Source organism: Anser anser (genome assembly GCF_964211835.1).
Source record: "Anser anser genome assembly, chromosome: 8".
NCBI classification, from domain to species: Eukaryota; Metazoa; Chordata; class Aves; order Anseriformes; family Anatidae; genus Anser; species Anser anser.
In genome coordinates, this window is record NC_139728.1 from 11,103,489 (window position 1) to 11,116,085 (window position 12,597).

Genomic DNA, 12,597 nt, shown 5'->3' on the forward strand with positions numbered 1-12,597 from the left:
AACAAGAGCAGGAGCAGGTAAAGTGGGGTGGAAAAATCCTTGCACCAGGACACTTATAGGGCAGCACTGGATGAACCCCATTTTGTGTTGCCTGCCAAAGAACAGCAATCACTCCTGTTTTGTATTTCAAAGTCCTCATTTATTTCTGACATTGAGTTTGGACCCATAGCTCAGCAACAAAGACAGAGAATAATAACAGGGGAAATCTGAAGTGGAAAAAATCTGAGATCCCTGCCCCCACCCTGTGCTGTTCCTCCACCATTCCCCAAACCTCACAACCCACAGCTGTATCTCCCGTGTCTCCTGCCCTTTCGGACTCACCCATCCATCTGCAGCCACGCCAGGCCAGGGGTTTGTGCTGGCTGCAAGGACAATCCTTGCCTTGGCCATCCGGCGACTTGGGATCTGCCTCACCAGCCGTGGCACCCTGTTAGCTGGCGACAGGTCACATTTCATTTGCATGTGATGGTGATGATGATATGGTTGCCTTCCTCTCACCAGAGGGGTGACCACAGAAGCAAAGCCCTTTAACAAAAGGTGTGTTATTCCCAACCAGACTGGGTCGTGGTAGGAAGCCTTGCTTCACGCCAAGAGGTAGAGTTGGGTGCCGGGAGCTGCCGTGCCCTCGGGTCGCGCTGTGATGATAACTTCACATGGCTCCGAACAGGAAGGAGACCTAGCTGAGCTCTAGCAGGAAAGGACAGGATTCACCGGGTTAGCCAAGAAAAACAGTTAGAGACTATATTCCTGGGGAGGAGGACTGGTTGGGAGCCAGGGACTATCAGCCAGGGAGCTTCGCTGCTGCTAACTTTCTTCTTCCCCCTGCCTGCCCTTAACGTGAGAGGCCATGAAGACCTGCTCTCGCTATTTGGAGAATGGAAGGAGACTGTAAAAGAGATGCAGCTAGACTGAGTCTGGGGATAATGGAAATGCAATGTCTTTCTGGTCCGGAGATGGAGGAGACAGTGCATAATGTTTGCACAAAAGGCTGTGTAAAATGCGGGCTGGCGCACGGTGTTTGGATTGCAAGGACCGTCATCACATTTGGCATTCGCCTGGCTCCTTTTCTTTGGGTAGTATGAGCAGAGGTGCCAAGCCATGAGCAGGTCCAGCGTGTCAATTAGCCTTTTGCTTGCTAACGAAGACATCTGAGGCTGATGCAGCACGTGCCTCCATACTGAGACCTTCTTCACCTGTGCTTGAATGGGGAGGTCAAGAATTACCAATCCAAATCCTTCTGGTAGTCCAATTTCCAAACTGTGGAGGTGCAAAAAATCCCCAAACCAAACCATTTCAATTTCTGAGCAGTTCTGCCCGATATGGCAAAGGCAAGGCAAGCAGCTCCTGCTACTGCTTCCAGCAGCATCCGCACGGCCAGGGGGAGCTGGGCCGGCTGCATCCCTCCCCCTGCCATTAACAGGGAGCGCTGGTTGCTATGGGAAGTGCCCGTGAACGATGGAGATGTCCTTTTGGTCATTTTTCACCTAATTTGATTTATGGAGGAAGAAGGAACTTTCCCACGTTCGTTCTGCAGACGGAGCCGCTGGCTGAGCTGTCGTTAGCAGCCGCGGAGCCACCGAGCCCAGGCTCGGGTCTTACAGCCTCTTCTTCCAGAAGTAAATGAGGGGAGACCCCGAGCACCTGGAAATCATGCTCCATTAGAGGTTGTGATCCTTGTACAGGAGGAGACCTGACCGGCAGTCTCTGCTCTTGGGAGCAAAAGCCATCCTAAAACCAGCTGTGCTTGGCTGGGGGTCTGGGCAGGGCTTTGGATGCTGAAGGTGATCAAACTGCAGTTACCTAGGGGTGCAAACCTCCTCGTAAGTAGAGTCTTGATATCTTTATGGGCCCAAGCTAAAACCGCTCCTAAGGAAGCTCGTGAGGAGTGGAAGAGGTGGGGTTTTGGCTGCAGAGGGATCTACCTGTGCCCATTTGCGTGGGTCTCGCAAGCGACTTCGCCTCCCCTCGCGGCGATCCAAATCCTCTCCGGTAACTTCTTCCACGTGCGTGCAGACTGACATGGCCGGGAGCCGGTGCCCTGTTTTCGGCACTAACACAGAAGCAAAGTGCTCACGGTGCCCTGGCCTCCCCTTCCTCACATCGCCCCGTGCTGCGGGGGCTCCCCTCTCCATCCCTCGGGGTGGCTGTGTGGGGACTCTGGGGAGCCTTGGGTAATTAGGTTCGTTTGTACTGTACATAGCCCTCATTAGACAAGTCCCTTCAGGAGATAGAGTAGTAATTACACTTATTGTGGGTTCAGAGACCGCCGTCCCGACATCCTCCTTCGATGTCTCCCTTACCCGTAAAGCTTCGCCGTGCCGGCTCAGCAGGAGGGCTGCACGGGTCCCGCGCTCCTCCCTTGCACGGACCCCCCCCCGGCCAGGGGGGCGAAAATCCCCATCCCTCAAGCGGGGCGCGTTGTGGGGGGGTCACACCTCCGTGCTGATGGCCCTCGGCGGGGGGAAGCTCTCGCGGAGGACGCCGTGCCGGCTCAGCGCGAAGCCCTGCAGGGCCGCCAGGTTGACGGGCGGCCCCATCTCCTTGTAGCAGGCGGGCGCATAGGCGACCCGCTCGCCCCCGTTGCGCACCATGTCGGGGGTCCGTATGTAAAAGGGGGAGCCGTAGGGGGAGCAGGTTGGGCAGCGGGGGTGAGCCCCATGCTGGTTGAGCTCGGGGACGGGCGTGGGGCTGCCCTGCCCATCCACGACGCGGGAGTTGCAGGCGTTACACGTGCCGGGATGAGAGTGCGTGGGAAGGTCGGGCTCTTCCTCTTCCTCCTCCTCCTCCTCCTCCTCCTCTTCCTCATCAGAGTCATCTTTCTTGCAGCAGTAGTACTGCGGGAGAGGGACAGGGCTTTATGAGAAAGCGCGGGCACAATGAGTTAGAGAGGAAGGAACGGGGAGAGGCTGAAATTCAGCCTCATCCATCACATTTGGCTGCCACAACTCAAGAAAGGCCAGCCTTGACTCTGTTAATAAATAAAAATAATTATAAACAAACAAACAGAGTAGAGGTGGGAAACATGGTGACGCAGGAGTGGCAGGATGCAGCTGGGGACTCATCCTTTCCCCTGGCAGCGGGGTTTGCATGGGGAAGGTGTTCTGGGATGCCACCCCCCAAGTAACCGCTGTGCTTCCCATCACGTTGCTGCATGGCGCAGACTTTGCGTTAACTTTTAAAAAGCAGGAGGTTGTAGCCGGCCGTTGTTGAAAGCCTCCTCGTCTAATTTACATGGGGAAAAAAAAAAAAAAAGCTCTCCATCTGGTATTGCAGACCCAGCCAAGCCTACACCTGAATGAGCAAGCGCTGCAGATCCTCAAAAGCCTTGGGGGAGGCAGCCTGTGCTGGGAGGAGGAACAGCAGCACCCAGGGAGGTGGGGTGCTGCAGCTCCCTGCCCATCACCAGGGAGAAGCCCCCCAGACCCCTCCTGTGCCAGCAATGCTGCTGGGATCCCCGCAGCCCCGGTGTGACGGGGACGCCCCCGGCGCTCACCTGTAGCCTACAGTAGCAGAGCACGGCAATGATGCACAGTAGGATCACCGTCGCTAGGATTCCCCCGGTGATAACAACAGTTCCCGCTGTCATCCGACCGATTCTCCATCAAACTCTGAAAGGCAGGATGTGACCGTGGGGCTTGGGGGCTACAAGGACACGGGGACAGGCATCGCGTCCCCCCGCCACCCGGGGGCCACTTACCCAGGAAAGCGGTGGCCGAGCCTCGTAGTCACGCCGGCCCCGGGGTGGCCGGCCGGGACTGGCAGCTCCGCATGGCCCCAGGGAGACGCCTGTGGCCCTGGGAGGGGGGAAAAGGAGAAAAAGGTGCCGTCAGCTTGTCCCCCTGCCCGCTGTCTTCTTCGGTCCGTCCCCAGCACCATGGTAAAATAATTCACTTCTATAGGGAGAACAGCAGGGTGCTGCAAAAATGGGGAAGACCAACCCGCTGGGCTGGGAAAGGATGCTCCAAAATCTGCGATTTCAGCCCAAATGAGTGAGTTGCACCCAGGAAGCCCTGCTGGGCCATCCCGTGCCTCGGGCGATGCAGTGGCTTTGGGGAAGCGTGGGCAGGGCTGGCGCAGCCGCACTTCGTCAGCGGCCCCGCAGCCCCTAATTGATAGGGCCCCAGAGCCAGCCGGGGAGATCTAATTACCCGCTGCCCACGTGGCCCTAGCTGATGGAAGGGGTGGCAGCTTCGGGGCGAGACCTGCCGACCCCGCTCCTCTGCAGCACGGCCCCAGGCAGCACCGTCCCCATCTCCCCTCCCTCTCCATCCCTCCACGCATCCCGATTCTTGCTCCCCGAGCCCCAGCCTGAGCTTTGGGAAGGGCATCGCTAGGACCAGAGCCCTGGATGGGGCCAGCCGAGGTCCTCCTGCGGGCTTTGCCCCCCCAGGGACCACACGGAGGGGACAGGGGACAGCCAAGGGGGGACGTGACGCCTCTGCCACCCACCGTGGGGTTTGCAGGAGACCAACCCCCGGCAGGTCCAGCCTGCTGCAAATTGATTTCCAGCGCTCAGCAAGGCATCATACGAAGCCAAGAGGATGGTTCGTGTTTAATTTCCTCCTCAAGCTGCTCTCACATGTGAAACAGGGAAAAATAAAATAAAAAAATCCAAGAAATCGATACGTCCAAAAGCCAGCCGATAGCACCATCCGTCTGCAGAGCTAACAACGGGGACGGACACACTGCCGTTACAACCGAGCTGCACCCTGAGGTGCTGCCAGGAGCTGGGGGCAGCAGGGACAGCTTGGGGACACGGGACAGCGCCTGGTGGTGTTATCACATCCCGAGGCAGCTCCATTAGGAGGGAGGAGACGACAGTGGTTTGGCTGGGAAAGGCAAACGCTGACCTCTGGCAGCCCCCGGGAGGGAGCGCGCAGCGAGCCGGGCAGTGATGGATGCTGCAGGCGGCCGCCCGCATCCAGAAAACTTCATTTCGTGGGAGCCGTGATTTGATTTAGAGCTCCGAGGGCAGCGTCCGATTAGCCCCAGGTCTGGAGCGAGCGGGCAGCCGCGGGGAGCAGCTCCAGCAGGGAGGGACGGGCCCCGGGGATGGGGCATCTGCTGCCCCACCGCGGCGTGGGGACAGGGGACGGGTCCCCAAGCTCTCCACGCCCCCGGAGTGAGCCCAGCTTCCCCACATGAGCCAGAGGAGAGCCTGGGCGGCTCAGAAAGGGCTTCATCCCCAGGGTGGTCATCAGGACCCACCAGCACCTAAGCCACAGCTCAATTAAAGCAATATCTCTATCAGCATTAGGAGGTTCCCCTCCTTGGGGCTGCACCACCCCGCGTCCCGGTGACAAGCGGAGCTGCAGCGGGTGGCGTCCCCCCATCCCCAGCGGGGACACAACGCCCGGAGCGGCCGCATCCAGCTCCTCCGGGCGTGCACGCAGAGCCGCTTGGCGCAGAGATACATTTCCTTTAATTGATGCCGCGTGGCAGCGCAAAGTTACGGCCTGGAAAGCGACTCTGGAAGCGAGCGGCTTCTATATTTATTCCCCTGCCATGCCGCCCACGTCAGACGCGCGCAGCTGGGAGGCGAGGCTCCGGCTCCCGTGCCCATAAAGCAGCCGGCCGGGGGTTTGCTCTGCAGGACGCCGCGCACAGATTCGGGGCTCTGTCCTGGTGCCCCCAGCCCCGAGCGAGGCAGGGTGCTGTTGGCAAAGCGCCGGCACGGCCCCAGCCCGGCTCTGCTCCCCCGGCTTCGCTCTGCAGCGCGGGGCTAATTCAATGAGATGTCTGCCTGGTAAATTAGCCCAGCCGCTGCCTTACCAGAATCCTCTAACAGGCCTAATTGGAACAAAACAGCAGCAGGGGCTGCCGCCTCCAAGCAGAGCAGAGGGCAGCTCCTGGCCTCTTTTGGGTCAAGTTTTTTTGCCTCGTTTGGGCCAAGCACCCGCAGAGCCAAGCCGGGGCTTTGCACTGCAGGGCTGCAGGTAAGGGCAGAAAGAAACCCAAATAAAAGAGCCCCCCTCTCCCGCTCCGTCCACGGATGGCCCCAGCCCAGACAGGAGCATTTCAATTGGATTTTTGGCTCCAGCCATCCCTAATTCAGAAATAGGGAGGGATCTGGGCATGGCATCTGCAACCCCATCACAGCATGGTCGGAAAAACTCTGATTCCAGGCTGCTGCAGAGGGCAGCGAGAAGAGTTTTCCCAGCGGAAAGGGTTTGGGACACCCACTTCCAATAGGAGGGTTTTTTGTGCTGTGCCCCGTGGTGTCTCAACCCATGTGGGTTTGCCCCAGAAGCGTTGTATGGGAAATTAACCCTGCTTAGCCTCATCCCCCCTTGCTTTTGAAGGGATATGAGGGGCTTCGGGGATGCAAGGTGCCTTGTGGTTATGGGGGCCCACCGGCGTCTGGGGGGGGGCTGTTTCCAAATTTCCCTGCATTTTGGTGGAAAGGGGACAACTTCCGGAGCAAAAGTAGAGTACACGTTTGCATGCATCAATTGCAAAAAACAAGCAAACAAACAAAAAAACACAACCACAAAAAATTAGTAAAAAAGAAATTAACCGGGGCTGCAAGGCCAGGATAAGGGACGGAGACCTCCGCTCGATCCCCGGGGCTGCGGGCACACCCCGTGCCGATACAATCTGCTCTGCTCCCCAATTCGATTTTCTTGCCACTTCCACCAAAGGAGCGAGCGTGCTGCGGGGCTAATCCCATTAGCGGACTTAGTGACACCGAATCCGTCTTCATCCCGGGCGTGAATTGAACGAGGAGGATCAATCCCGGCAGGGTCACGGCGCTGAGCATCCCGGCGGACCAGCCCCAGCAGGATCTGAGTGAGCACAGCAGCCAGCTCCCATGAAGGTGTTTTTTTGTTTGTTTGTTTGTTTTTGCATTAAGCCAATTTCCCACTGGCTTGTTTTAAGCTACCTCTGTGACAGCCTCACCTCCAGGCTCTGAAAAACACCTTGCCAGCTCCTTCCTTGCCCTGGACACCAGTGCTCTCACCCTTTCCACCTTGTTCCCATCACTCCCATGAAAACCCCATGCCAGCCACCCAATTTCCAGCCAGATCTGCTCAGCCTCACCACACCGTGAAACACGCAGCCCGATGCACGAAACACAACTTAGGCAAAACCTTTCCTTGCAGCTGCCGGCTCTGCTCCTGCAAGCTAAGCCCCAGGGGAATGCTCTCACCGAGCTTTTGCAAAGCCAACAGCTTCAGCCCCCGGGCAGCGCTGCCCCAGTCGGGTCTGCTGTGGCTTGAAGTCACCCAATTGATTTGATTTGCTATAAAAATAAATAAATTCTCCTGCACAGCCCCCAGGGACAGTGACCATGCATCCTACAGGGCAGAGAGGAAAGGCGACGGTGTGTTTTTGGAGCACGGATGGTGCCGCTCCTGGGGACACGCAGGGGACACATCCCCACATCCCCAGGCACCTGCAAGCGTGCCAGGGAGCCAGTGAGTGCTGAGGCTGGGATTCAATTAGCAAAGACATCGTTAAGGGGTAACGAGCATTCAGCAGCCAGGCAGGGAGAAGGAATGGGAGCTCTGTGGCCGACGCATCCCTGCCAGGAGACACGGGGTCTGCAGGGAATTTGCCTCCAAGCAGGGGATTCAGAGGCCCCGATGGGGGGATTTGTGATCTTTCCCTGCTGCCCACCCATCGTGGGCATGTCTGCAAGTCGTCAGCAGCTTTAAGGAACCTGGAGCCAAATGGGCTGGCTACACCTCTGCCTTTGCCTAGCCAGGTGGGTGCCTTGCAGCATCTGGGAGCAGATAACCCTCATTCCACTGCTCCTCCCCAAAAATACGCCCCAGGAAGAGTTGCAGTTGTAACCCCACTCCTGCAGTACCTGCGGGTCTGAAGGGTGCTCCGCAGAAGTCCCTTTTCCACGGAAAAGGGATGCAGGAGGGGGCTGACGGGGGAGCGCAGCCTCTTCCTGCGCATGATGCAAGACCTGCTGCTCCGGCTGCCAGCATCCCCCCGGCGTCTTCGCTGGGAGTATAAACAGATATTTATTTTAATGACTCATTAAAGCCTAATCACATTCACTGAGCAATACAGAGAGAGGAGCCTCCCACGTGCAGCAGTACTACAGCCGGGAGCGCTCCACGGACCTTTTCCTCCCAAAAAGCATGGGCAGACAGAGCGGCGCTGCGGTGGGGCTGGGTGCCATCCCTGGAGCAGTGGCAACATGGTCAGGATCCCAAAAGACCCAGAAAAGTCTCAGTTTTCCTCTTCCTCCTACCCACCATGGGGGATGCTGTGGTCCAGGGAGAAACCAGGACCAGCCGGGAGCTTGGGGTGAGCTGGGTGCCCACCATCCTCAGACCAGTCCCTGACGGGTCCTGGTGTTCAGGACCCGTGTCCTCTCCCCTCGTTTTCTTTAGGGGAAAAATTCAAAAATGAGATTTGGTGACACCCTTAACAGTGGTCACACCAAGAACAGTCCAAATTGGTGGGGAGCCAGCCAGAACCACGCTGCCCTGCCAGGGTGCCGGTGCCCCGGCAGCGCCCTGCCAATTGCCACCAGCGCCCAGCACTGCTCCAGGCCGAAGCCAGGTCATGGTGCCCAGCCCCAGCCCTGCTCTCCTGGGCTAAATCCCAGCAGAATCACTCCAGGAGCACTCCCAGAGCCCCTTTTCCATAAAGCATTGAGAAAACCCCATCCACGGCTGCTTCTCAGGACCACCCGCTCCTTTCAGCCACCACGTGCCAGCAGGGCAAGGAGATGTAAAGCAGCCAAGTGTGAGCCAGCTTTGCAGAGCAAAACCCCTTGTCATCTGCTAGATTTCAGAGCAGCTGTTTTGTTTTCAGGTTGATTTAGCTTGCGGTGGGGCACGGGCTCCTCCATCCTCACCCAGCCCTCGCTGCCCAGCCGGTCGCACACACAATGTCACACGTGGCACCGAGGGAAACATGGCATGGAGCCTCTTAGCACTGTCAGCAAACGAAGTGTGAAACGCGCTTTCAGGAAAACACGGGTAACAGAGCCTCGATAAATATTTCACCTCGGTGGGAAGGCAGTGTGGGGCGGCTGGGCTCGGGGGGGATGCAGGCTGGAGAGGAAGAGGAGGCAGCCGGGGCAGGGACCGGCTTGTTTCTGCTTGCCCAGGGGGCTCCTGGGGTTTAGGCACGGCCACAGAGCAGACCCCACGAAGGGAGCAGCACTTGTATTTCTGCTCCTGCCTGTGGCTAAGCTCAGCTGGAGGCAGCGGGCAAGGAGGTTCTCCCTTTCTAGAAATCACTGCTTGGCTTTTCCTACCCCTGCCCTCCATCCTGGTTCAGTTCACGGGTGGCCACAGCTGAAATGGAGCAGCCAGGTCCCAAAAAGCAATCCCATGGTGGAGGAGCCACATGATGCCGCTGGGACCCTCTGCTCCCGGGTTTGGGCACAAAGTGATTTCCCAGCCTTCAGCTGCGCCCCGCTCGTCCCCTCCGGGAGCGCTGTGCCACCGCACCCAAAGCACACTCATAGCGAATGGCTGGAGGATGCTCTGCGTTTCTCCAGGGAGCAGGGTTTGCTGAGTGGAAAACCTCCTGCACCTGATTCCTGCTCCATCTGGGATCTTTCAGCCTGGAGCAGAACAGTGATGACAGCCCCGATGACGGGGCTGAAACCCGTACCTGGTGGGGACAAGCTCGCCATCATCCGATGCTCATCGCCCCACTGGGAAGAGCAGCCTGCTTCTTGGCTGGTCAACAGGTGAAAGCCCTCTGAGAGGAATTAATCTGCTCTGAAAGCCCAGCTCAGAGCCCATCGAACCCACCAGGAGGACGTTAAATGCTAACGAGCAGCCCAAATGCAGCTGGTGCCCCGGAAACAGCTCCACGTTGGGAGCTCCGTGGCTTGGAGGAGCAAGGGGCAAGGCTGGGGGCAAAAACCCAGAGAGCTGGTAACACAACTCTCCGTCGGGTGGAATATTCCACGGCACATCAGAAACCCTCTCTGCTGTAGAGAGGATCAATAGCACGCCAACGAAATCCAGCTGAAAACGCTAACTGTTTCCACATGCCCTTTTCCAGGGAATACAATCCTCCAGGATAACCTTAAGAGACAACAAAAGCCAGACCACTAACTCGAGCGCAGGTCTCCTTTAATTACCGAGGCTCGGCGAGAGATAAAGCAGAGATCCTTCGGACGAAACAAAAGCGTTTGGTTTCCCTCACTCGGCCGAAGGCAGCCATCATTTCTGCTCGGTGGCGAGGCCGGGGGCCGTCGGGGCACGATTCCCGGCCTCGACGCTTCCCAGACTTCGCCCCGAGAAGCGCGGCTTCAGCAGCAGAGCGGGGCGAGCTCACCCCACCCTCGGGTGGCCCCAACGACTTACGGGTGCCTTTGGGTGTGCACCTGGCTAGACACAAAGTTGGGCAGCGGGACCCCAAGGAAACAAACCACAGCCCCGGCGCTTCACCCAGATGAGGCTGCAGCCTGCCCAGCGCCCCCTGCCCAGCCTCCCTTACCCACGGAGTCCCCCGACCCCTTTTTCCCAACCCTATTTTACCCAACCCCCTTTTTTTTTCTTTTCCCCCAAATCCCCGAGCCTTACCTGGGAGCCGGCGGGGGGACAGGAGGGCAGCACCAGCGGGGCGCGGGGAGGAAGGGGAGCACCGGCAGAGGAGGAAGATGGTGATGAAGAGGAGGAGGACGGGCAGCGGCAGCAGCACCGAAGCCGGGAGGCGCGGGCAGCCGGGGGGGGGCGGCGGGGAGGAGTTTGCCGCTGGACGGAGCCGCCCCCGGCCCCGCACCGCCCCCGGCCCCGGCCCCGGCCCCGCCGCCCCTCGCCCCAAGCCGAGATCCCCCCCCCCGGCAGACCACGGGTGTCCCCACTCAGCCTGCCGCACCCCCCCCCCATCACCCCTCCAAATTCCTCTCCATGAGCGCCCCAAAGTCCCCCGGGCGTCCCCTCAGGATGCTGAACCCGTCCTGTATTGACAAAATAAAATCCCCCTCCACGAGCCCACCCCGTGTTTTTTCCTAATGAATTCACCCCCACCCCTCCCCAGCGATTGCTGGCCAAGCAGAGCCAGCGTTCAGCCACCGATGCTGCGTGCAAGCACCCAAGGGACACAAACACACCCGCACGGAGCGATCCGTAAGGCCCCCACTCAGAGCTTTGGAGCCCCCAGCACCCCCCAGACCGCAGTCAGGGGCAGACAAACCCTGCCTCCGTTCCCCCTTTTGTAAACCCAGGTTAACACCCAGGCTGTCCTCGGACGGACGTGGAGAAGTTTCTTTAGGACTGGGGTTTGCTTGGCCAACACCGGGCTGAGATTGCAAAGCCCCAGGAGGGATGCACGGAGCAGTGGTGAAGCCCCCCAGCAAAATTGCCCCCCGCCACCACCCTCAGCTCCATCCCAAAGCACACGGGATGCCAAAGATCCCAATGAAACAAACACACGCCAGCGCTGCTCTGGCGAGCAGCAACATCAGCCTGCCGGATTTTTGCTGCCGGCAGCGTGTCGCCCATCGCCGTTTCATTATTTTTTAAAGCAGCGGGAAAAGACAGAACACAAAAGGTGGGATTCACGCCTTTGTGGCTGCCAAGAAAAGCTCGGGAATGGGGGCACCAGATGCTCCACAGCAGGGAAGGAAATGGGGAATAAAGTTGTTGGTTCCAGTCGGCGGGGTTTTACATAAAGGACACGGATCGGGGTTAGTACCACCGGTAAACATAACAGCAGCTTGAGCCAGAACACTTTTTTCTTTTCTTTTTTTTTTCTTTTTTTCTCCAGGGGGTGGAAAAGGAAACACAAAGCTTCTCGTGACCCAGAAATCGCCCCTGAGGCAACACCGCTGCCTCGCTGGCACCTCCGTTTCCGCTGCCTCCAGACCCCGCGCGATGCAGGGACCAGAAACCTGCCGAAATCTCACCCTCCGACACGCAGTGCTCATGCATGCAATCGCCTTTCAAGCTCGTGAGTCTCGCAACTCAATTCGTGTCAGCCCAGAAAGCCTGGGGGAGGTTTGTAGGATTCCTTCTCCCTGCTGCTGGAAAAGATTTCACGTGAACAACTCCCCTCCTGCCCAGCACGTGTCCCAAAATGCTGATGCCCAGGGATGCTGGGGAGCTGAACCCCCAGCTGCTGCCATTGGGATTTGTTCTCTTCCACTTGGAGTTTTGCTCTTAGGTAGGTTTTTAGCAGAGCAGCATCACTCAGAAAAAGCCTGACGGTGCACAACGCCGTCCCCAGCCTGCTCCTGCCCACCATGAAGCCACCGAGACAGCCAGGGGGGTACGAGCACCCCGAGGGGACACCGTGGGTCACTTATGGGGTTGGGAGCAGGCCAGGGACTGCTTGCAGCACCCCAGCACGATGCTCGCCGCCCCTTCTCCCCTTCCAGGCAGCCGGCCCCGCTCCCCGGGGAGCTGGGAGCCAAGGCACAGCGTTCCCCTGGGCAGCGCGACCCCGCCAGCTGCGCCTCGCTCATCGCACACCTCGCTGCCCTGCCGCTGCGTTCGCCTGCGCAAGCACTGGAAACGAGCCCGGCCCTGGGCGTGAGGGGTGCTCGGAGCTGCCCGGCCCCCCCGTTATCAGGGCCAAGGATGCACCCAGCGCTCCCAAGCCGTGGGCTGGAGGGGAGACCTGCCATCGCCTTAATGATGCGTATATATACTGTTTGTTTTTTCCCCT

At 58.8% G+C, this 12,597-nt stretch overlaps 1 protein-coding gene across 2 annotated transcripts; it reads right to left on the reverse strand.

Moving 5' to 3' along the window:
* Positions 1-117: 117 nt before the first annotated feature.
* On the reverse strand, positions 118-10,756 carry FAM163A (family with sequence similarity 163 member A). 2 transcript variants are annotated; one of them, XM_083845864.1, is made up of 4 exons: positions 10,512-10,756; positions 3,698-3,794; positions 3,494-3,608; positions 118-2,834 (listed from the first exon to the last, which is right to left on the reverse strand). In XM_083845864.1, the coding sequence occupies exons 3-4, from the start codon at positions 3,584-3,586 to the stop codon at positions 2,430-2,432; spliced, it is 498 nt and encodes a 165-aa protein (XP_083701990.1). In that variant the 5' UTR covers positions 3,587-3,608; positions 3,698-3,794; positions 10,512-10,756; the 3' UTR covers positions 118-2,429. The 2 variants fall into 2 exon arrangements, with proteins under 2 accessions (XP_083701990.1, XP_083701991.1); XM_083845865.1 differs by lacking the exon at positions 10,512-10,756 and adding an exon at positions 7,814-10,489.
* Positions 10,757-12,597: the final 1,841 nt, after the last annotated feature.